Source organism: Adiantum capillus-veneris, chromosome 3 (assembly GCF_014529385.1).
Source record: "Adiantum capillus-veneris isolate H3 chromosome 3, ASM1452938v2, whole genome shotgun sequence".
In the NCBI taxonomy this organism is placed as follows: Eukaryota; Viridiplantae; Streptophyta; class Polypodiopsida; order Polypodiales; family Pteridaceae; genus Adiantum; species Adiantum capillus-veneris.
In genome coordinates this window covers 70,409,330-70,432,978 of record NC_140933.1, presented here as the reverse complement: position 1 = coordinate 70,432,978, position 23,649 = coordinate 70,409,330, and the positions used below count along the sequence as shown (strand labels likewise).

The window sequence follows — 23,649 nt, the reverse complement described above, 5'->3', positions numbered from 1 at the left end:
GTCATTTTGGCATGGCTGGGTTTCATGGAGAGCAGCTAGATATGACACCTATGATGCGAAATGTCAATGGCCAAGATGCACAGATGATTCCTACCACAGTGCCCATATTGAAGACAATTCCTTATGACAATTTGGGAGCATTGGAAAAGCCGAAAGCTTACGAAGAAGGTGGTGCAGCTGTAAAGTTTAGCACTTTCAGCGGCTTTGAGGATAAGGCAAAGGCTCTTACCTTCCTCCGGCAGTTTGATACAGGCTTATGCACAGGAGGGAATTTTACAAAGGCCTCTAAGGTCAGGAAAGCTGCCACTTTCTTGAAAGACAATGCGCTTACATGGTGGAGGACATTGTTAATGCAAGGACAGGCACCCGCCACTTGGGTCTACTTCAAGCAAATGTTTGCATCTACTTGGCTGTCAAATGAATTTGAAGCCGACGTCATGACATATTGGCACCAGCTTACTTTAGCCACTTGTAAGAGCTTGTTGGAGTACAATAGGAGGTTTTGTAAAGCATTACTCTCAATGACCCCCTACAGATTTGTGCCATTGACAGAGCAGATAGAGAAGTATTGTTGTGGGCTGCCTAAAGGGCTTCGGGACTACTGTACCAAGAACAGAGTGGCTACCATCACCCAGTTCATGGAAGTTGCTAACACTGGTCTTGCCTTGTTGAAAGGAGAGGACAGTGGGTTTCCGAGCAACGAAAAAGGAAGGTAGCAGAAGAAAAATATAACGAAGAAGTCCTTTGTGAAAACGGCTCCTGCAACGTCACAGGGGTCAAAAAGGCCAACAAGGATAAGGACTCAGCTAGGACTTTTGGAGCACAGGCAAAGAAACAAAAAAGGAAGCCTTTTGTGCATAAGTCGCTCGAGGAAAAGAAGGTCCTAATGGCTGAATTTAAATGATTTATATGCAAGCAACTTGGTCACTTTGCTACAAATTGTCCTCAAAGGAAAAGACCAGCTGACTCAAATGATAAAGAGGACCAGAAAGGCAAGAAGCCTAAACCCACGGCAGGTTTGGTGTCAGATATGGTGGGTGACAGGCCAGGCCCAGTACAGATGCCAGCAAGTTATGCAGAGCATGGGGTAAAGTTAGAGATCAGACGGCACTCATCTTCTTTGATCCAGGTGCCAAAGCAAACTTTATCTCACCAGAGCTAGCTATGAAGCTGGGCATCAGAGCTAAAGAGATGGGGTACACGACGACAGAGGTAGGGTTGGCATGTCGTTGCCACTCAGAGTGCGTTACTCCCATTATTGGAAAGTTGCGTCTACATATTCAGTCATATGTAGACATAGAAGAATTTTATATCATGCCATTGGAAGGGTGGGATGCACTACTTGGAATTTCGTGGATGTTCAAAGTACTTGGCGTGCTGGATCCCTTCGGCAAGACGATCACCCTTCAACATAGGGACAAAACTTATGTTTTGCATATAAAGCTCAAAGGGAAGTCTGTCCCTATTGTATCTGCTTCGGCTATCACTTTCGTAATAAAGAATCATCTTTCTGTGTACTTGATTTTTGCACATGATGTCTCAGATAATTGTCAGTCAAATTTATCTGTGTTAGATAAAGAAAGGTCAGCATTTTTGCGAGAGTTTAGTGATTGTTTTTCTGATTCATTACCGTCGCAATTGCCGCCATAGAGACCTGAGGACCATCGGATAGATTTGGTGCCACGGTATAGCCCACCAAATAGACCTCCCTAGAGGATTAGTGCAGCGCAGCAGAAAGAGATTATGGGCCAGGTTGAGGAGTTATTAGAGAAGGGGTTGATCCAGCCTAGTTTTTCACCCTTTTGATCCCCAATGCTCCTAGTACAGAAAAAGGATGGCTCATGGCGCATGTGTATTGATTACCTTGTGTTGAATAAGAATACCATCAAGAATAGGTTTCATATTCCAAGGATTGATGATATTCTTGATCGTTTAGAGGGTGCTGCAATTTTCAGCAGGATGGACCTTAAGAGTGGGTACCATCAGATTCGTATAAGGCCAGAGGATGTGCACAAGACTGCGTTCAGAACGACATTTGTTCTTTATGAGTTCTTAGTGATGCCGTTTTGTCTAAAGAGTGCCCCTGCCACGTTCAACAGGATAATGGACCGGATTTTCCGCTCGCATCAACAATTTGTTGGGACATTCTTCGATGACATGTTAGTCTATTCGAAGTATGAAGAGGAGCATAGGCGTCACTTGACCATTGTGTTCGAAGAGCTGCGCAGTCACGGTTACTTGTCAATCCTAAGAAAAGTGAATTTTTCTTGGAAGAGATCCACTTTCTTGTCCACATAGTGTCAAAGGATGGTGTCAGAATGGATCCCGCAAAGGTCGAAGCTATTAAGACATGGCCAGACTTGAAGACTGTGCATGATGTCCGAAGCTTCTTGGGATTGTGCTCATTCTATAGAAGGTTTATCAGGAATTTTGCAGAGATAGCATCACCTCTTCATGCTTTGCAAAAGAAAGAGGTCACTTTCAGATGGACCCAAAAAGAGATTTCAGCTTTTAGTCTCTTAAAGCAAAAGTTGACTTCAGATCCGGTAATTGTTTTGCCAGATCTTAGGAAGTCATTTGTGGTTCAGTGTGACGCGTGTGGCAATAGCATCGGAGCAGTGCTAATGCAAGATGGACGGGTAGTAGCTTATGAAAGTTGAATTTTGCAAGGGCCAAAAAAGACTATGCAAGTCTATGAGAAACAGCTCTTGGCCGTGATTGATGCGCTTTCTAGTTGGAAGCACTACCTCTTAGGTGCTGATTTTGTTGTCCAACAGACCACCAGATCTTGCGATACTTCTTGACACATTCAAAGCTATCCGAAAAGCATATGCGATGGGCAAACATTCTTTCTATGTTCCACTTCCAAATTATGCATGTGGAAGGCAAGAAGAATGTTGTGGCTGATGCGTTATCAAGAAAGCCTCAAATTTCAGCTATGTCAATTCCTTATCATCATGAGCTTGATGACATGAAGGAACAATATGCCACAGATGAAGACTTCGCAAGGATTTTTAAACAGTTGCAAGAGGGGCAACATCATGAGCACTACCTCCTCAGAGATGATTTTATGATGATGCATGGCAGACTTTGTCTCATCAGGCCATAGCGACATAAGGTCATGGTAGAAAGTCATGTCGCACTATATGCAGGGCATCGTGGTATTGATGCGACAGTTAAAGCGGTAGAGACATTCTTCTATTGGCCTACCTTTAGGAGAGATGTGGATGCCTTTGTGCAAGCATGTATGATTTGCCAAAGGTCAAGTTTGACAGGCAAAAGGCACCAGGGTTGTTACAACCACTGCCGATTCTGGATAAGCCATGGGAAAGCATTGCTATGGATTTTATCTTTGATCTTCCAAGAACGCCAACAAGGAATGATCGTATATGGACCATTATCTGCAGGTTCAGCAAGCAAGCCCATTTTTTCCCTGTCAGGAAGAAGATAAAATCTGATCAGATGGCACGCTTGTTCATGTACAATGTGTTTTAAGTACCATGGTATGCCACAATCGATTGTCAGTGATCATGATCCTTGCATGATAAGTTTGTTATGGAGAGGATTGTTTGAGAACATGGGCACTACGCTCAAGATCTCGTCTTCGTTTCATCCACAAACTGATGGACAGTCAGAAGAGGCTAATTCTACTGTCTTGGATCTGCTGAAATGCTATGTGTCAGATAATAAGGGCAAGTGGGAACAGTATTTGCCTATGCTTGAGTATGCGTAAACAATACGGTGCATTTGTCGACGGGCAAGGCACCTTTTGAGATTGTTGAAGGCGGCAAAAAGGTTCCTCCCATTTTGCATACAAAGGACAGGATCTTTGAGGCAGATCGATATGTTGAGAACATGGATGAAGTGTACAAGAAAATTAAAGTTGCCTTGAAGAAGACTCAGGCAAAGCAGAAAAAGGCTGTTGATCGTCACCGTCGTGAATTGCTGTTGTCACCTGGTGATTGGGGTTCTCTTAAGGTTTGAGAAGGCAAGGTTAAAAAAAATGAAGGGCAAGGAACGGCTCGTTCCTAAGCTCAATATGCGTTACTATGGGCCTTTTCAAGTGCTTGATAAGATCAACGATGTAGATTACAAGCTGAAATTGCCTGATCCGTGGAAGATTCATAATGCGTTTCATGTGAGTCTTTCAAGACCCTTTGTGGGTGATGTGCCAGAAGATATGTCAGATGAGGATCAGCCAGAAGTTGAGGAACTTGATGAGATCCTAGTACCTGAGCAAGTTTTGGCACATAAGGACAGAAAAGTTGAAGGACGAGTTGCAAGATGCTATTTGGTGAAGTTCAAGAACTATCCACCTATAGATGCAAAGTGGATGGAAGAGTATTAACTGTCAGAGTCACCAAATGTACTGCAGCTTTAACTTGAAGCCTTTGGGTTAAAGCCTACGTATGCCCCAACCCAACGTGTGCAAAGGAGGGGTAATGATAGAGCTAGTACATCATATGTACATATGAATTCAGTGTAATAGATGAAAATGACAAAAGTATGAAGGTCTCATTAAGTCATTTGTATCTATGTGTTGCGACCATTCTTGCGGATACATGCAATGTTAAAAGAGCGCTAACAACACAAGATCATCAGTGGCATGTATTTATGATATGCAATCGAGGACGTTTGCGATTTCAAGAGGAGGGTATGTCACGAGGACATGGCAACTGTTAACTATGTCTCGAGGACGTGGTAATTGCTAACCTTATTTGTTGGTTTCTTTCCAATGATTTTTGTTTAATTTTTGAGACCCTCTTTTCGAAGTTGCAAATGGTCGGACATTGTATGGCCAATGTGAAACCCGCAGACGGGAAGTTGGTCGGCACTGGAACTCGTATAGTAAGAGGATGTCTAGGCTCAATTCAAGATCATGTAGGTCCCCCCGTCGCACTTAGCAAGTTGGTGGATACTAGGAAGTGAACTCAATAAAGGCACAATGCCAAGGTGGGGCCACCAAAGGTACCCGACAGCTGGGCCATATTGCATTTTTGGATGCGGTCCCAGTGGGGATAGATGGTTAGATGACCACTGGGAGTCCAACGGAAGCACCTCCTAAAATTTAGAGAACTGCTATTTTGGACCATAAAATCTGTTCGCGTCATTACCTCCAGAATGACAAGGGGAACATTTTAGAACTCTGTTGCAAAGTCAACTGGGCAACCAGTCGGGAGATTTTTAAGCGGGAAATTGCTTGTAAATGTGTCAAGTGGCACTTTTTGGTGCACTTTCCTCATGCAAAAGAAGAGGGCGCTTGATTTCTAGCTGGGAAGGCTTCATTTGCAAGATGGTCACATGTTAAGAGCTATTGACTGCAAGCTTTACCTCTCATGTACAGTGTAGTGCAAGAATTCATATCCTGCACACCTTACACTGCTCTCTCTCTCCCCTACGTTCAGTAATGTGATGCCCCAGAAGGGGGCTCTTCATTTGACTCATGTATAGTTGTGTGGGCATATGCGTTTTTGCTGAGGCAAGAGCCTCTCTGAGCAGGAAAGGGAGTAGCTAACTGCTTCTCCAAAAGCAGGCACCGGTGAAGGTGATAGCCTCACCGTACAGGTGCGTTTTCAGCGCTGGTTATGCGCTGAAATTGGACTGTTTTTCAGCCATACGGATGCCAGAACCATTGGGAACAGCGCCCCATTGCTAGAGGATAGTTCAGGGCTGAAAACAGAGCAAAAACCAGTAAATACAGCATGCTGAATTCACTGTTTTTATGCAGAAAACAGAGGGTTTATGTCAGTGGGAGTGAGTTCCAGCAGGGGAATTGGTTTCGGGCAAGTTTTGAGGCTGTTATGCTATCGAAATTTTTCCAGAACAGGTGGTATCTAGCTGGATACAGGTAAAGAATATCTAGGACTCTTCTTGTAATTTACCCTCTTAAAGTAAATAGAAACACCGAAAGGGGCACCAATTTTAGGGCCTACAGGTTGTCAGCGTCTGCTCGGAGCATTCTATCCTCCGAGCCGTGTGTGCTTTAAGTGTTAGTTCCCGTCGCAGGTTACCTTTGCAAAGTTCTCTCTGTGTGTGTCTATAGTAAAGTAAAGAATTTCGTGTGAAAGGCAAAGCCTACCGTCCCACGGGCCGGTTTCATAACATGTGAGGATTGCTAATTCCGGGAATGCTTAAACAAAGAATAGCTCGAGAGGAGTGGCCTTAAGGGCTGCAAGAACGCTTGCTGCTGCTGTGAAATCCCCGTTGCGCCATCGCAGTCACCCCCCCCCCCCCCTCCCCAGCGCTGCCTTGCCCTGCCGCTGGCTGCCTCCCCCCTCCCCCCTGCCCGCTGCCCCTGACCCAGCCCGTCCGCCCGCCCTCAGCCCTAGCTGCCGCCGCCTGCTGGCCTATCCCCTGTGCTTGTTTCGCTGCCTGCCCGCTTGCCCCAGCCCGCTATTTCCCTTCCCCCCCCCGCCTCGGCCCGTTCGCCCGCCCGTTTGGTTCCTTCTCCTCGGAAACTCCCTGCAGTTCGGCACTTTCGGCATTTGTTTCAATTCCTTGCAGCAGTGTTTGGCGCGCCCAATTGCAGCACCCTCCCGTCGTCCCCTTCTTACGCCACAGCAGTAGACACAGATAGAGGCTCTAGCTTCGCCACAAAGCGACTCGCCAGAAGTCCGCTCGCCCGACCCCGCTGAGCCCACCATTCGACTTTCTCTCTCGCTTACAGAGCAAGCGAGCCTTGCCGCACAGGTAGAGCGATTGCAGGCGACCTCGGTCATCTGCTAGATTCCCGGCACCCGACCTAGCAGAGGAGAGCTGCGAGACCTTCTCCAGGCCCGCCTTCTCGCAGAGGTGGGAAAGATCTTGGATGTCCAGATTCTCGGACGGGGTTACTATCAAATCGAGTTTGAGTCCTCCGAGATGGCGTCGAAGGTCATAGCTATGAGTCCACTGGCCATCCGAGCATCACGTGCCCACTTTCGACAGTGGCAACATGGTTTTGACCCAGCTTCGGATGTTCTAGTGGAGGAGGCAGACATCCCCATCCCAGTCTGCTTTCTGGGTTTATGGAGGGAGTACCTACCACTTCTCTCCAGGATCGGTTCCGCCATTGGGATTGTCCTCGAGACACCTCGTACGGCAGCATCAGTAACTGCCAAGGCGGCTGGCATTCCCTCAGTTCGAGTTTTGGTCAGAGATACCCACACGCTCCCGAAGGTTATCCTTTTACCTTGGGTGAGTGGGGGTTGGTTTCGATAGAGTGTGGAGTACTCGGGCCTCCCGAACCACTGCTTCATTTGTCGACGGATGGGCCATCTAGCGAAGGCGTGTCCACGGAGGATGCCGCGATTTGCACCACAGCCTCAGCCCCAGCCTGCCAGGGCTGGCCCGCAGCCACAGCCAGCGGCACAACGTACAGATGCAGAGCCACCCTCCGAGTCTGGGGCTCCAGCGGAGGAGGGGTGGCAGCAGGCTCGTGGTCGCCGACACCAGGGGCCACAGCGTCAGCCTGGCACTCAGAGTGGCCCTCAGGTGCCTACTCAGCAACAGTGGGTTCCCACGGGGAACCGTTTTGGTCCTCTTGAGCAGGAGGAGATCCCTGCGCCAGGCCCCACCTCCGCTTCTCCCTCGACAGCCCCTCCCCCCCCCCCCCAGAGTTCCCCCCCTCTCCCTCATCCTCCCCGCCTTCTGCTCCCGTCGCCTCTCCACCTCGCCCCTCTACCTCTATCGCCCCATCCCGCCCCTCTTCTCCACTCTCCCCAGCTCCTTCTCCCCCCCCCTCCTACTCCAGTTTCTCAGTCGGCTCAGGAGACTGGTCCCTCTCCGGCGGCTAGGAGATCTCTTGGCAGCGCCTTTGCCGCGAGTCGCCTAGCGAGAGAGGGTCAGCCCTTCTTGTGGCCCCCTCTGCAGATTCAGACATCCTCCCTTGTAGCTATCCCTCGTGGGCTGACGAGCATTGACATCCGATGCCGTTGGGACTTCTTCGACTACGGGTTCACTCGTTTTCTCGGCGATTCCGCAACAGACAATAAGGCAGCCTGCTTCAGGGTCCATGTTTTGTTCCTCGCCGCTAGGGGGACAGAGGCCTTGGACTTAGCAGTTGGTTTCTCCTTCCCCCTCTGTGGTAGGGCCGAGACAGAGTGGTCCCTCGACTCAGTGGTGGGATGGTTGATACACAGGTCTTAGAGTTCTCTCACCACATGGGAGAACTTGGAGTTACAGATATGCTGCAGACTTTGTGGCCATTGGTCAAGTTTGCGGTGACACCCCCAGACTCAGCAGGATGTAGGCACATTGTGGTGTACTTCTTTGCTGATACGCAGTGTTTGCCTTGCTATGTATACATTCATGAGGACTCCTGGACAGAGGAGGTTGCGTTACGCACGGATCGCTCTGCTTGGGCTTGGGCTAGGCATTCACTGCAGTCACGCCTATCTAGAGGACGCTCGGATGCGGATTAATCCCCATCCAAGCCTGCCTCGAAGATAGCCCGTCTTGCTGCTGCGGCAGCATCTGTTCTCTCTCGCTCCCCATGAGGATTGTCTCATGGAACGTGTAGGGACTAGGTGGGCCCCAGTTTCAGTGACAACGGGGCCGATTGCGTCAGGAGCTTCAGCGTTGCCTTGTGGGAGGAGAGATTGATCTCCTTATGCTTCAGGAGCACTATCTGTGTGAGAGCCGCATTCGGCGATGTGGTCAGATTTTCGTGGACGTTATGATACCTTTTGGTCAGTTGCTTTTGGATCTGGAGGCATCCAGGGTGGGGTATGTATGACTATTGCGGACTCATTGCGGCAGGCCATTGTGGGCAGAGGGATTATTGTGCCAGGCAGGGCTCAGTGGATTACTATGCAGGTTCATGGTGGCCTTGTGGGCTTCCGGAACATCTATGCATCCAATGTGGCGAGTGCTCGTGCAGAGTTTTGGTCACAGATTGTTGAGTCTTTGCCGCAGGCCGATCATTGGTGTATAGGAGGGGACTTCAACATGTTGGAGGACCCTTTTGACAGGATTGGTGGCAGCCATGCTACTGTGCATGGAGTCAAGTTGGCAGCTTGGGAGAGGTTTTGTATGACTTTGAGGGTCTCGGATACATGGCAGCACTTTGGTTTTGTGAGGTCCTCAGACAGTCTTGCCTTCTCTAGATCAGACCGCAGAGTGGGAGGAGTGAATCTATCGCGGATAGATCGCTTCTACACTAGTGACCACTTCAGTGACTTGGGGGGTTCAGTGGGCATCTTGGCAAGGACTTCCTTCTCGGACCATGCACCAGTGATCCTCACGGTGGTAGACAGGTAGAGGATTGGGAGCACGATGCTTCGCATCCCAGAGAGGGTCTTGTTGGACTTAGCACTCAGAGAGAGGGTAGAGGCTCTCTGGACAGAGGGCATGGATAGCTAGGGTTCACCTGCAGACAGAGTGGCCTCAGGCCTAGCTCAGCCTAGCCTCTTTTTTCTTCAGGAGTCTCAAGATCGCTGGGCTACAGGGAGAGAGGCGGAGCAGCGTCTCAGACAAGGCATTGCTTCACTACAGAGGATGTAGGAGCAACATCCAGACAATCCATGGTTGGAGGAGCAGTTACAGCAGGCTCGACAGGAGCTTGCTAGCACAGAGGAGAGGCATTATGAGTTTGCCTTTCACCGACAGGCATCTCAGTGGACTCAGGTGAGTGACAGAGTGACTGGTGCTTTTTTTGAGACAGTGGGACCTCGGCACTCGCATGCCAAGGTCATTCAGTTGAGGAGGCCCGATGGGTCAGTTGCTTGTGAGCCCGAGGATATGCGTGTAGTTACTACTGACTTTTACCGTGAGTTACTATCGGCTGAGCCTCAGTCAGAGCGGCAGGATGCATGCAGGGAGCAGGTTTGGGCACAGATGCCATGTTTTGTGACAGAGGAGATGCGCCAGAGGCTAGAGATTCCACTTCAGCTTGAGGAGCTGCACACGGCTCTTAGGGCCCTCCCTCGTGGTAGCTGTCCAGGTAAGGATGGGTTGACTCCCAGCTATTTCTTGGAGTACTGGGACCTGCTTGGCCCAGATCTTTGTAGTGCTTTTCAGTACATTTTGCATACAGGAGTGATGCCTGACAGCATGAGTGAGGGCCTGATCTACCTCATTTCCAAGGAGGGTGGCTCCTTGGATGGGATTCGACAGTGGCGCCCCATCACCATCCTCAACTCAGCCTACAAAATTCTTGCCAAGGCTCTGAGTTTGAGGATTCAGCCACGTTTGGAGAGCCTTATACATGGGACTCAGACAGGTTTTGTCAAGGAACGCAGTATCCTTGACAACATCTTCACTTTCTGGGAGGCTTCTGCCCTGGCACAGCTCCATGGTGAGGACCTTGTGATTCTTCTTCTCGATTTTGAGAAGGCATACGACCGAGTTGACTGGGACTTTCTAGAGGGCACTCTCCGCAGGATGGGCTTCTCAGATGCTTGGATCATAGGGGCGTCAGCTTTGTACAGACAGGCCCACAGTGAGGTGCTTTTGGCAAGAGGGAGAGGTGAGCGCTTCATGCTCACACGCTCGGTCAGACAGGGTTGTCCTCTTGCCCCCTTTCTCTTTCTGTTCTATGCGGAGGCGATGAGCAGATTTTTGGTGTCACAGCAGGTTGATCTTCGGGGCTTAGCACTCCCTATTCGGGGAGAGGAGCTACTGGACGCTAAGTTTGCCGATGACTCAACCTTGTACTTAGATGGCCAGGAGGCCAATCTTCACAGATGTGAGCAGGCTCTGGAGACCTTCTGTTGTTTATCGGGCGCACTGATCAATTGGAGAAAGATAGTGGCTTTCTCGGTTGGTAGTGCTCTTGTGCCAGATTGGATGCCAGGAGAGGGTTTCAGGTGGATTCCCCCAGGGACTGCAGTTCGGTACTTGGGTTGTCAGGCTGGTTTGGACTTGTCACCCGAGTAGCAGATTGCTCCTCTTCTCCTGTCCATCAAGAGAAAGCTGTTACATTGGAGCTCAGCACGACTTTCGCTGGCTAGTAGAATAGTAGTTGCCAACCAGGTGCTGTTGGCGACTATGTGGTACATCACTTCCTGTTGGATTTTCTTGAGTTCTTGTATTAGCCAGGTAGAGAGGCTGATCAGGAACTTCCTTTGGTCAGGACGTGACACTCAGATGGCCCGAGCCAAGGTGGCTTGGTCGCTCATCACTCTTCCTTGTTCTCATGGTGGGCTTGGGATCATTGATCCAGCACAGCAGAGCAGAGCCCTTCTAGGGAAGTTCATAGTCAGAGGACTTCTTCCAGGTGAGGAGCCCTGGAAGGAGTTCTATTTGCAGAGGCTTCGTGCCAAGGTGCCTCAGTCAGGAGGCCCTTGGCAACCTTCGACCAGATGGATCTTTACAGAGATGCGCCGAGCTAGTTTGAGCAGGAGACTAGAGGACCGCTTCGCTGTGAGTTTGCTTCGTTCTTGGGAGCTCTTACGGCGTGGCTTGGAGCAGCGACAGCCGATGTGCACGGAGGAGCGTCTACGGCAGCCCCTCGTCTGGAATCCCATGGTTAGCACTCAGAGAGGCCACTTGGTTGGTAGTCGGCCTCATGTTTCCTGGGGTCCCATGGCAGCAGGTCCAGCGTGCTCTCTAGGTGACTGGCTAGAGTTCACAGGTTTGTCAGAGGAGGTGCAGGGTTTCGAGCTGCAGGGCATGAGAGGGGTGCAAAGCATGTGTCAGGACATCTCAGAGTCAGTTCCAACTGAGTGGCTCATGCCTCTCGAGCCAGTAGCACCCCGGTGGATGGGAGCCTTCACACGACTGGAGGTTCTCATTTCAGTCAGGGCCTGCTCAGAGACTGTCCCAGCCCTGTTCTTCGAGCTTCAGGGTGGGGGACGATTACAGCGAGTTGCAGTAGAGGCCCCTCAGGTAGCAGAGTGATGTTTTCAGAGGATCCGAGTTGTGGGCATCTGTGGGAGGACTTGCATCATAGACCCTGACGCAACAGCTCTTGAGACTGGACACTGGAGGCTATGGGCTTGGGAGTGTTGTCCACTGGCACGAGTACAGTGGGATCCTGGTGAGTGGCTATGGAGGGACTCCTTCTCTTCTGCAGACCACCCAGGAGTCCCCTTCTTTCAGTACACTGTTCGGCTTGGACGTCATATACTTGCAGCATAGAGAGAGGACCGCTCCGCTACAGCACGTCATTGGTAGGAGGAGGGCCTCACAGTTGAGTTCCTGGCAGCCTTTTGGCAAAGGCTGTGGGACTCTAGACAGCCGAGGCGTGTCACTTTGTTTCAGTGGCTGGTTGCACATAGAGCTACAACAATAGGAAGCTGGCTTGTGCATAGTGGTCTCTCGGCCGCATGTGCAGCTTGTGACCAGTTGGTGGAGAGTCAGCGTCATCGTCTTTGGGATTGTCCCTCGGCCAAGCAGGTGTGGCTACGAGTTCTTCGGCTGATGCCTACTCTCTCCACGGCTAGACAGTACACTTGGGGGGCAGCGGCTTGGTCCACTCTCACGGGCCCGGCAATTCAGTTTGAGCTATCTTCCACCAACAGGATGATAGTGATATAGGGGGGGCGTCCTACACTTCAGCCTGCTACAGAGTTTACTCCACAGGAGTGGTGCAGTGAGAGAGAGGAGTGTTGGGAGCTCATCAGTGGCCTGACACTTTGGTTCATCTGGCGGGCGCGCTGTTTCCGCATTTTTGAGGCCCGCTCTGTGCCGCCAGCAGAGACTGTTCGTGACTTTTGGCTAGAGCTGATCCATACTCTCAGAGGACAGCTTGAGGGACTATAGGGCAGCTCCGACCGCATGCAAGAGCGCCACGAGGCTTTCCTTCGACTCTGGCGCCCTGGGTCTTTCTACACCATTGTCCAGGGTGTGCTCAGATGGCACTACCGACCACCTATGTGGCTCTTCCCTCCTCCCATCGCTTGATTTAGCCTCATTGTATATATGTTGTTCTTTCATTGGGAGAGTCTCCCCATCATGTTTGTTGTAGCCCTCTCTTGCAATGGTGGTTGTAGCCCTACGGGGAGCTTTCATTAACTAATAGAAGGATCTTTTTCTCGGAAAAAAAAGAAGAGCTCGAGAGAAGAGTGAGATGGATGAGTAGTACTGATCACAAGGGAGTGGCACATAATTAATGAGAGTTGAGTTTGAGAGGGAGTCATGCCAGAGAGAAAAACAGAGAAGCAAGCAGAGTTAGGGGAACAATAGAATACAACTTGGTACGATCAAATTCAACAGGAACTACAAAAGGAGTGATGGAGATACCGCATACTATAGCTAAAACACACAGCAACCAGCAACAGTAGTAGGAAGATCGAGGTACCCAGAGCAAGCTCTAGAATGATGCTGAGAGGGAGATGGGTTTCTGCAAATGAATATCTGAGGATCTGTTCATATCTGAAGAAGTCGGGAGCTAGTAGAGATTGCCAATTTGTGGAATGATAGCACTTGATTTTAGATCCATTGAGTAGGGGCAGAGGAACACCTTCCAGGGCTGATAACTGTACCGCTCCTTTTTGGGGCAAAATCTCTTGCATTCTGTATGGACCTTGCCAAGCAGGGATGAGCCTTTTGGTTTTTCTTTGGTAGTGAGCTTGATAGAGGAGCACTAAATGTCAAAGTCGACGATGCGGAAGCGTAGAGACCAAGGAGAGAGAGAGAGAGAGAGAGAGAGAGAGAGAGAGAGAGAGAGAGAGAGAGAGAGAGAGAGAGAGAGAGAGAGAGAGAGAGAGAGAGAGAGAGAGAGAGAGAGAGAGAGAGAGAGAAATGAAATGAAATGTTATATTAACGTCTTCAAAAGGCCAAAGTGACCTATGAGACCAGAAAGTTACAATGCGGTGTATCTGATACAAAGTCAGATTAACAAAATAAATTAAACTAGGATAACAAAATATAAATACTGCGGGATCCTAAACTAAGCAGTACAATGTGAAGACAATATGGGAGGGGAGTAGAGATCCATCTTCATCTGCACTCTGGACAACGAAAGAGTATGGCTTGAATCCTTTGCCGTAGCCTCCTTCGAAATTGTGTAGCTCCTCTCCTCCCTCGGGGTCGTCTAGATCTCCCTAGCTCCAATGCTCGGTCTATGAGAATGCCAGTAGTGCGGGTAGACCTCTCCACCGTCGCTGGTTGCTCCTCTGTCTGTTCTTCTGGGTGTACAGTATCTAGTGTAAAGAAATCTGTGATCTGTCTCTGGGGATGTCTCTCTTCACCTCTCCTCAGTAAGGTTCCTCTATGCTTGTGTAACTCAAGTAGATAAAGCCCAAGACATCTTTGATCCTCGTAACTCATGACCCTAGATAGAGGCCCAAAACCTTCTCTGAATAGACAGTGAAAACGACCTCGTATCTCATAGTATATTGTGCAATGACATATGTAATGTACTTGTGTCGCTGGCTCTAGATGGCATAAGCGGCATATTCTGTTATCTGCCTGTGTCCCTCTGAATCTGCCAATCTCAATCTCGAGCTGATGTGAGGACGTGCGTATCTGGCCAATGGCACAACGCAAACCATGCGAAAGATGCGTGTCCATATAGCTAGGTCGAATCACAAACCCATCCCCCGTGAGGTGGAGAAGATGCTCTCTATAGAAAGCCATCTTTGTGCCCAACTCTTGTAACGGCTCTATCCATGTCCTTCTCGTGTCCAGCTGGATCAAATCCTGACGGATGAGTCTATTAATCGCTACCCATGTCAGAGACCTCAAGGGTGCCTGAAGAGAGTATTGAAAAGGACGCAACCTATCCATGGTGAAACCATGTGTCTGAAACCATGATGTCATCTGAGCATACCAGCATGATGTTTCCCCATTAAAAGCTAATTGTCTGGAGGACTCTAGAGACACCCTGGCATATCTGTCTCTGGTAGTATCCCATAGACTGTGTACGAAGGAGACGAATCTTGTGAGCGCCTCAATCTCCATAGCGGGGGCAGCTAATTCCGCTCGAATGATATCATGCGGTACAGAAACCTTGGCTCTAATCAGCCGAGAGATCATAGATACTAGGGGCTTCTCCATACGCCTCCACCCATCCTGGCCTATAGAAGGTCCCCAAACCTGCACCCCATATAACATAGTAGAGGCTACCAAAGTATCAAAGAGCCATAACTTTGTCCTAGGTTCCTGGAACTGAACTTGTGAACACATCCTCTCCATTCCTCCCAGGACCGCACCGGCTCTAGCTAGTCTAGTCTCTGCTGCTCTTCTCAAAGAAAATCTCGGCCCCGTGAAGACTACCCCCAGGTAAGTGTATGCATCTGTATACTCCACAATCTCCTGACCATATTTGAAAGTAGGTACTGATCTCCTGACCCATTGTGGTGTGGTGTTAAACACCATAACCTTTGTTTTACCTAGGTTTACACCTAGGCCACTATCCTCTGCAAAACTGCGTAGTGCGTCCAGATGTCATTGCATACCTTCTGGTGAGTCAGATATCATTACAATATCATCAGCATAAAGCAACAATGGGATCCACGTCCCTGCTAGCTGGGCACCCCTATCACCCTTTCTGTCAATGTAATCAGACACCTCATCCACATACATACCGAATAGAGTAGGAGACAATGGGCAACCTTGTTTCACTCCAATAGTAGAGTGAACTAAATCAGATACCCCTTCTGGAGTGCGTACATGTCCCACCACTGATTTGTACAAAGCCATTATCCCCCAAATTACCTCTATGGGCACCCCCATCTCTTGCAGTCTGCGCATCAATCGATCCCTTGGTACCATGTCAAATGCTTTGCGAAAATCCACAAAGCTACAATAGATCCGTCTCCCATGTGCTCTGCCCTCCTCAATGATGGCCCTCAGTGTCAGAATATGATCAAGAGTGGAGAAACCCCTCTTGAAGCCGGCGTGACCCTTTGCTCGTACACCCTCACCCTCTGCCCAATTACTCGAGTGTTGCTCCAGAATAGATGCATACAACCGTGCCAATGTGTGTCCAACCATAATAGTGCGGTAATTCCCAGGCTCTGTAGGGTCACCAGCCTTGAAGATGGGCACAATATTAGACAACCTCCAGGTCTCAGGTAATCCCTCACACATGGCACGATTGAACAACACTGCGAGAACCTCCATCAGCATATCCTTGGCATGTATAAAGTGCTCCGCTACTAGACCGTCATGATCATATGCCTTCCCGGTCCTCATCCTGTCGATGGCCCTTCGTACCATCTCAGGCGTAAAGAAAGTGCTCGTAGTTGGGCAAGGCTTGGTAGGGTCTGGAAGGGGTTCCTGTCCCGGAACCGTATATAATGATGTCGCATATTGGCCCCACACATCAGGTGAAGTAATCATTGGGGGAGGAGAGTGCTTATGGAAGAGTCGCCATGCCTCTCCGGAGTCCCTACTCAAGAACATCTGATATAAGTCTCGCTCCATCTGAGCTAGGTAAGCTCGCTTCTTCCGTCGCACAAGGCGTCGGAAAGCAATCCGAGACTGTTTGTAAGTGATGACTTCTAACAGAAGATCCCTCTGAAGCTGTGCCCTCATCTCTCTGCATTCCTCATCATACCAACTATTCTGTGGCATGCTCCCAGCATGTCGTCTCTTACCCGGCTGAGTGTGTGGATATGCCACTGATGGAGCCCCATGCAGTGTCTCAGTCAGTATAATGGTGCACTCCTCCACTGAGAGGCCTGTACCATTTCTGCCAGCTGTGCCTTCCAATAGACGGTCCCAGATCTCTGTGTAAACGAAATCAGTCTTTGGTGTAAATGTATAGCGGGTGTGTGGCCTGCCTCCTGGTGTCTGGGTTGCACTATATTGAAATTTAACAGACAGTGTCAATAGAGCATGATCTAATGCTATGCCCACTGGCCTGGCTCCCACTGTGAAATCCTGAATGCAGGGGATAAAGCTCGGTTGTGTCATAACATAATCTACTATACTGGCCCCATGTCTATGTGGAAAGCATGTGAAACCGGCTGCTCCAAGAAATCGCTGTAAGCCATTAAGTATGGCTAATCCATGTGTGGTCGTCGTTTCCATGAGGTATCTCCCATACTCCGTTTGCTCTCTGTCATCTGAGCATCTGTCAAGCCCCAACTCACCCGCATCCAGGTCTCGAAGCACCTCATCTGAGGTGTCGTAGAAGACTGTCTGCGAGTTGCCCGTTCGGGCATTGAAGTCCCCTAGGAGAATGATATCACCATCCCTTGAAAACTCCCAAATGTCATCATCTAGGATAGAGAAAGGCGACTGCCCTCTGGATGCGGCATATATTGATGTACTGGGAGGAAAGTAACATATGGTCTCAGTCTCACCCACATATATCTAGCATGATCATCTCTTCGTACAATATGCAGTAATGGTTGTAGTTCCTCTCTGAATAGCACTGCTACTCCTCCTGAACCTCTACTCCCGTGCTCAGATCTCGCATTTGTCCTGTGAGCTGTTTCCCATCTGTATCCCACCACATGTGGCATTACCTGTCCAGGGGCCTGATGAGTCTCTGAGAAGAACACAATATCCTTGTCTTTGAAACTCTCCTCAAATGCACCCACGTCCAACCTCATAGACCCATTACAGTTCCAGGTAGCCATCTTCAGTGTGGTCCCATAGGTCTCGCACCGTCATGCAGTGGAGGAGGGGGGGAAAAGAGGGGAGAGAGAGAGAGAGAGAGAGAGAGAGAGAGAGAGAGAGAGAGAGAGAGAGAGAGAGAGAGAGAGAGAGAGAGAGATGGGTTGAGGAGAGGGGTGGGTGGGGGACGGGGTGTTTTTTCGCGATAGACAGAGAGAGGTGGGGAGGGGGGGGATAAACAAATAGGGGGGGGGGGGGGGGGGGGGGGGAGAGAGAGAGAGAGAGAGAGAGAGAGAGAGAGAGAGAGAGAGAAGGGGGGGGGGGGGGGTGGGGTGGGGGGGGGCGCACGATAGATTGACGAGGGGGGGGGCGATAGACTGAGGAGAGGGTGCGATAGACAAAGGGGGGGGGGGGGGGGGCCTAGCTGAAAGAACTTAAAAGTTTAATAGTTTAAGTTAAATAAAAAAAAAAAGAAAAAGGGAGGGGGGGGGGGGGGGCGGGGGGGCGTGCGATAGACGCGGGGGGGGCTCAGCGCGATAGAGAGAGGGGGGGAGCAGCAGCAGGGGGTGCGGGAGAGAGCGCGAGAGAGAGAGGGTGCGGGAGCAACAGGGGGAGAAGCGCGAGGGCGGGGCATTGGCGGGCAGGGAGCATGAGGGGCAGGGAGAGCAGCGCGAGAGGGGCGGGGGGGGGGGGGGCGGGCAGCGCGAGAGAGAGAGAGAGATGAAATGAAAAGATATATTAACGTCTACAAAAGGCCAAAATGACCTATGAGACCAAACTGATTACAATGGTGAGTCTAGTACCAAGTCTGGGTACAAACAAAGAAAACTACAAACTAGAAACTGAGATAGGAGTGCTACCGACTACTATGGGTGGCTAGTAAGCTGAGCAATGGTATAATGCCACAAAGGTACAAAATGGGGATAAGTGTCACCATGATACAATATAGCAGTAGCATGAAGTCTATCCTGATCGACACTCTAGGTGTCGTGCTAGAATCCTATGGATCCTTTGCCGCAATCTTCGTCGGTGCTGCGTGACTCCCCTCCTCAGTCGCGGTCGTCTCGATCTCCCCAACTCTATAGCTCGGCCAATGAGAGTACCGCTGCTGTGTGTATGAGTGGGAACCGAGCTCTATGATGGTGGTGTCCCCTCTGCCTCTGTGGTATTCGTACTGAAGAAATCTGAGATGCGTCTCTGGGACTGTCTCTGTCTATGCCCTCTCAATAGAGAGTCTCTATGTCTTTGTATCTCAAGTAGAAATAATCCGAGACATCTCTGATCCTGATATCTCATGACTCTATCTAACGAGTCAAAACCATCTCTGAATAAACAATGAAAGTGTCCCCCCGTATCTCATAGTAGACTGTGCAATGACATATGTAGTGAAACTCTGTCGCTGGCTCTGAATGGCATAACTGACATATCCTATTGTCTGCTGGTATGCCTCTGAATCTACCTGTCTCAATCCCAAGCTGGTGTGAAGATGCGCGTATCTGGCCTATGGCACATCGTAACCCATGAGATAGATGTGTGTCCATGTAGCTGGGCCGTGTGACAAATCTGTCTGTCGTGAGTTGGAGAAGATGCTCTCTATAGAAAGCCTCTTCGTACCGAACTCCCATGATGGCTCTATCCATGTCCTCCTGGTATCAAGCTGGATAAGATCTTGCCGAATGAGTCTAGTAATCTCCATCCGTGTAAGAGCCAAAGATGGTGCATCAAGAGAATACTGGAAGGGGGGCAGCCTGTCCATGCTGAAACCATGCCGCTGAAACCATGAGCTCATCTGTGCATACCAACATGATGTATCTCCTTGTAATGCCATCTGTCTGGATGACTCAAGAGCAAGCCTAGCATATCTGTCCGTGGTGGTGTTCCATAAGATGTGTACAAATGATATGGATCTGGTAAGTGCCTCAATCTCCATAGGTGGGGCAGCCAGCTCCGCTCGTATGATGTCATGTGGAATTGAGGCCTTGGCTCTAATCAGCCTAGAAATCCTAGATACCAAGGGCCTCTCCAAGTGACCTATGAGACAAAAGAGTTTACAAATGGTGAATGTGATACAATGTCTGTGTAAAAGGCTGAAAAACTGAAACTGAAGTGAGCTGATTAGATATACAATGAAATGAAATGAAAGGCTGAAATGTTGGAATCAAGATCCTATCCTATGATATCCAGCATCGGTCGTTGGCGAAGCTCAGCAATGTCCTCAGTGAGTACTCTGACTGGGCGTCTCCCATGTCGTGCCAAAACAGTCCGGACCCTCTGATGCAGCTTCCACCGATGTCTTGATGACCCTCGCAATCGTGGGCGTTTGGATCTCTCAAGCTGAGTGGCCCTGTTAGTTACTGTACCCTTGGTACAGATGCACTCTGAAGTCTGCTATGATGCCTGCTCATCTGAATTTCGCGTATGTAGTGTGAAGAAATCAATGATCTCCCTCTGTGAGTATCTCCTACTGTTTGGTCTCTTCAAGAGGCTCTCCGTATGTCTGCACAGCTCCAATAAAAATAGCCCAAGGCATCTCTGATCCTGATATCTCATAACTTTGGTCAGTGGTCCAAAACCCTCTCTGAATAGGCAGTGGAAACGGCCTTGTATCTCATAGTAGACTGGGCAATGATATATGTGATGTAACTCTGTCTCTGGCTCTATATGGAATAACTGAAAAATCTTGGCCTTTGCTGGTACTCCTCTAAATTTGCCAGCCTCAATCTCTAAGTGATGTGATGATGTGTGCATCAGTCCAATAACACATCGTAATCCATGGGATAGATGAGTGTCCACGTAGGCGGGTCTGGTCACAAGATCATCCTCTGTAAGCTCAAGGAGATGCTCTCTGTAGAAATCCATCTTCGTGCCAAGCACATGCATAGGCTGTAGCCATGTCCTCCTAGTGTCTAACTGAATCAAGTCCTGTCCGATGAGCTGAGTGATTTTGGTCCATGTGAGAGACAGGGAGGGTGCGTCTAGCGAATATTGGAAAGGGGGTAATTTATCCATGTCAAAACCATGCAGCTTGAATCAAGTTGTCATCTGCGCATACCAACAAGAGGTGTCTCCCTCTGAGGCAAGCTATCGAGAAGACTCCAAAGCTAGATGGGCATATGTGTCTCTCGGGAGATCCCAAATACTGTGTATGTAAGAAACGGATCTGGTAAGTGCCTCGATGACCAGTGGGGGAGCAGCGAGCTGTGCATAGATAATCTGATGCGGTACAGAGGCCTTGGCCTAATCATCCAAGAAATCATAGAGACCAGAGGCCTCTCCATACACTTCCATCCATCAGTATTGCCAGCCCGGCTATGGAGGTCCACCGATGGGCCCATATCTGCACCCCATAAAGCATAGACCAAAGTGTCGAAAAGCCATAGTTTCGTTCGAGGTTCCTGAAATTGAACCTGCGAACACATCCTCTCCATCTTCCCTAAAGTCGCATATGCTCTGGTTAGCCTAGTCTTTGTTGCTCTCCTCAAAGAAAACATTGGGCCACTAAAGACCACACCGAGGTAAGTTTATGCATCTGTATGCTCCACTGTCTCCTGACCATATGCAAAGGTAGGTGCAGATTGGCTCACCCACTGTTGTGTGGTGTTGAACTCCATAACCTTGGTCTTGCCAAGGTTCACCGATAAGCCGCTATCCAAATGTTGTTGCATTCCCTCTGGTGAATTTGAGATCAACACAATATCATCTGCATATAGTAGCAATGAGATCCAAGTCCCTGCTAAGTGTGCTCCTTTGTCGCATCCCCTCTCAATGTAATCTGAAACCTCATCCACATAAATACCAGATAAAGTAGGGGAGAGTGGACAACCCTGTTTTACCCCAATAGTGAAGTGAAAAAAAGACACCCCCTCGGGAGTGCGGACATGACCCACAATTGTACAGGGACATGATCCCCCAAATCAGCTTTGTGGGTACACCCATCTCCTATAACCTGCGCCTCATTTGAGCTCTAGGGAGTGTGTCAAATGCTTTGCAGAAATCCACAATAGTACAGTCTACCATGTGGTCTGCCCTCCTCAATAATAGCTATGAGTGTCAATATGTGATAAGAGTAGAAAAACCTCTCTTGAAACCTACCTGTCCTGATGCCCGTATGCCTGCTCTCTGTGCCCATCTACTTAATTGCTGCTCACGAATAGATGCATATAACCTGGCCAATGTGTGCCCAATCATAATGGTGCAATAGTTGCCAGGCATCATTGGATCTCCTGCCTTGAAAATAGGCACAACACTCGACATACTCCAAGTATTAGGAAAACCGGCACACATGGCTCGATTGAACATGAATGCAAGAAGTTCTGCAAGCATATCTCGGGCATGTATAAAGTGCTCCGCCACCAATCCATCATGATCATAAGCTCTCCTAGTCCTCATCATATCAATAGATTTCTTCACCATCTCAGCGGTAAAGAAAATGCATGTCAGACATGGTATCGGGGGGTCCGGTAGAGGCGGCTGTCTCGGAACTGTGTAAAGAGATGCTGCATACTCACCCCAAGTCTCAGTGGATGTGATAGCTGGTGGAGGGGAATGCTCATGAAAGAATCTCCATGCCTCACCTGAGTCCTGGCTCAAAAATAGCTTATACAACTCCTTCTCTAGCTGAGCGAGATAAGCCCTCTTCTTCCGTCGCACAAGCCGTCGAACGGAAATCTATGACTGTCTGTGAGGAATGACTCCCAAAAACACCTCTCTCTGAAGTGTGGCTCTTGTCTCTCTACACTCCTCATCATACGAATTGTTCTGGGGCATGCTCCCAGAACAGTGTGTGTGCTCAGGCTGGCTGTGTGGATATGCCTCTGCTGCTGCATCACGCAATGTCTCTGTCATTATCTGGGTAAGCTCCTCTAATGGAAGTCCCGGCTCCTCAGTAGACAAATCAGTCTCTGATGTGAAACTGTATCGAGTATGTGTAGGTGTTTGTGCCAATCGAGTTGTGCTGAGTTGAAAAGAGAGGGTAAACGTGAGAAGGGCATGATCTACTGCTACCTCGATAGGCCTCGGCCTGACTGTAAAATCCTGAATAGAGGGTATAAAACTGGGCCGAGCCAAAACATGATTCACTGTGCTAGCCCCATGTCTGTGAGTAAAACAAGTGAACGCACTCGATGCTGGAAGTCTTTGTAGACCATTCAAAATGGCCAGTCCATGTGCAATCCCCATGTCTATAAAATATCCCCCATAACCAGTGTGGTCCTCATCCTATGAATACCTGGCCAAACCCATATCACTGACATCCAATTCTCTCAACATCTCCTTTGAGGTATCGTAGAAGACTATCTGAGAGTGGTTCGTCATGGCATTAAAGTCTCCTAGAAGGATAACATCCCCATATCTTGTAGCGCAGATAGTGTGTGGTGCTCTCTACAGTGGGTGCTCCTCAATGCAATGTGTGTGACATCTCACTCAAAACAAAATGGAAACACGGGAAACAATAGATAACAGCAAATCAACACAGAGACACAACAGCAAACCAGAACATGTGGACTCGACTATCTCAAAGGAACCAATATAGACTCTGGCGTGGCGGCACACTCAGCTCCAGCCCAGATATCACGGGTACAATGAGGGTGTCGAGGCTCAAATGTGCAGGGATGGTGCAGAGGTGCTGTGTGTATAAACTCTTTACTCTAGACGACGACGCTGGACCATATATGAAGAAGATAATCGTGATGACCCAACAGCTACTATTCATATGTGCCACCATAATGAGCCACCAATGGCTCATGAATGTCAGCCATCTAAGTCTATCTCCAAACTGAGTGGTGGTGGTGACTTGGCCACGATGTCCAATAGACCACCGTTCGTATCCCTGCCACGTGTCACTGCCTAGCCCAGAGAGTCCGTCCAGTGTGAACCAGACCAGACCAACTGTACTAACTGTGTGTCCTGTGAAAGTGACACTGTAGCCTGCTACAGGTTGCCCGCCACAAAATCGCTCACCGTCTCAATGAGTGGAATACTGAAAAACTGTGAAAGAAAACCACTAGGTACCGCATCCGTACATCTTTCATGAAGCAGGTGCGAGGCCCAACCATGACCTTACATGCCTCAAAAGTGGAGTTAAAAACACTGCACTGCTTGCAAACCCCTTAAGCCTTTCAATAGGCAGGAACCCAGCTTGATTGCATAGTCAAAGAATCCCAATTGGCAAAACAGAATGAGGCTCCACAACAAAGAGATATGCTCGGTTTGGATCCA

The 23,649-nt window shown here is 49.3% G+C and overlaps 2 protein-coding genes across 3 annotated transcripts in view; one reads left to right on the top strand and one right to left on the bottom strand.

Annotated features, from left to right (window-relative positions):
* Positions 1-23,649, top strand: part of LOC147461069 (uncharacterized) — a 145,628-nt gene that overhangs the window by 50,047 nt on the left and 71,932 nt on the right. The gene's annotated exons all lie outside the window — the stretch shown is intronic.
* LOC147461070 (uncharacterized) lies at positions 13,864-22,746 on the bottom strand. The gene is made up of 7 exons (XM_086509649.1): positions 22,661-22,746; positions 22,246-22,528; positions 21,526-21,660; positions 21,018-21,257; positions 20,697-20,840; positions 15,520-17,013; positions 13,864-14,391 (listed from the first exon to the last, which is right to left on the bottom strand). The coding sequence occupies exons 1-7, from the start codon at positions 22,744-22,746 to the stop codon at positions 13,864-13,866; spliced, it is 2,910 nt and encodes a 969-aa protein (XP_086365775.1).

What these genes read in the sequence shown, in the direction of transcription:
- LOC147461070 (XM_086509649.1), bottom strand. Translation starts at nt 22,746, where the DNA reads ATGACGAACCACTCTCAGATAGTCTTCTACGATACCTCAAAGGAGATG. An exon ending in AGTGATATGGGTTTGGCCAG is followed by an intron (nt 22,529 to 22,660) that starts GTATTCATAGGA and finishes TTTTACTCACAG; the next exon opens with ACATGGGGCTAGCACAGTGA. An exon ending in TGCGTGATGCAGCAGCAGAG is followed by an intron (nt 21,661 to 22,245) that starts GCATATCCACAC and finishes CCTATTTTCAAG; the next exon opens with GCAGGAGATCCAATGATGCC.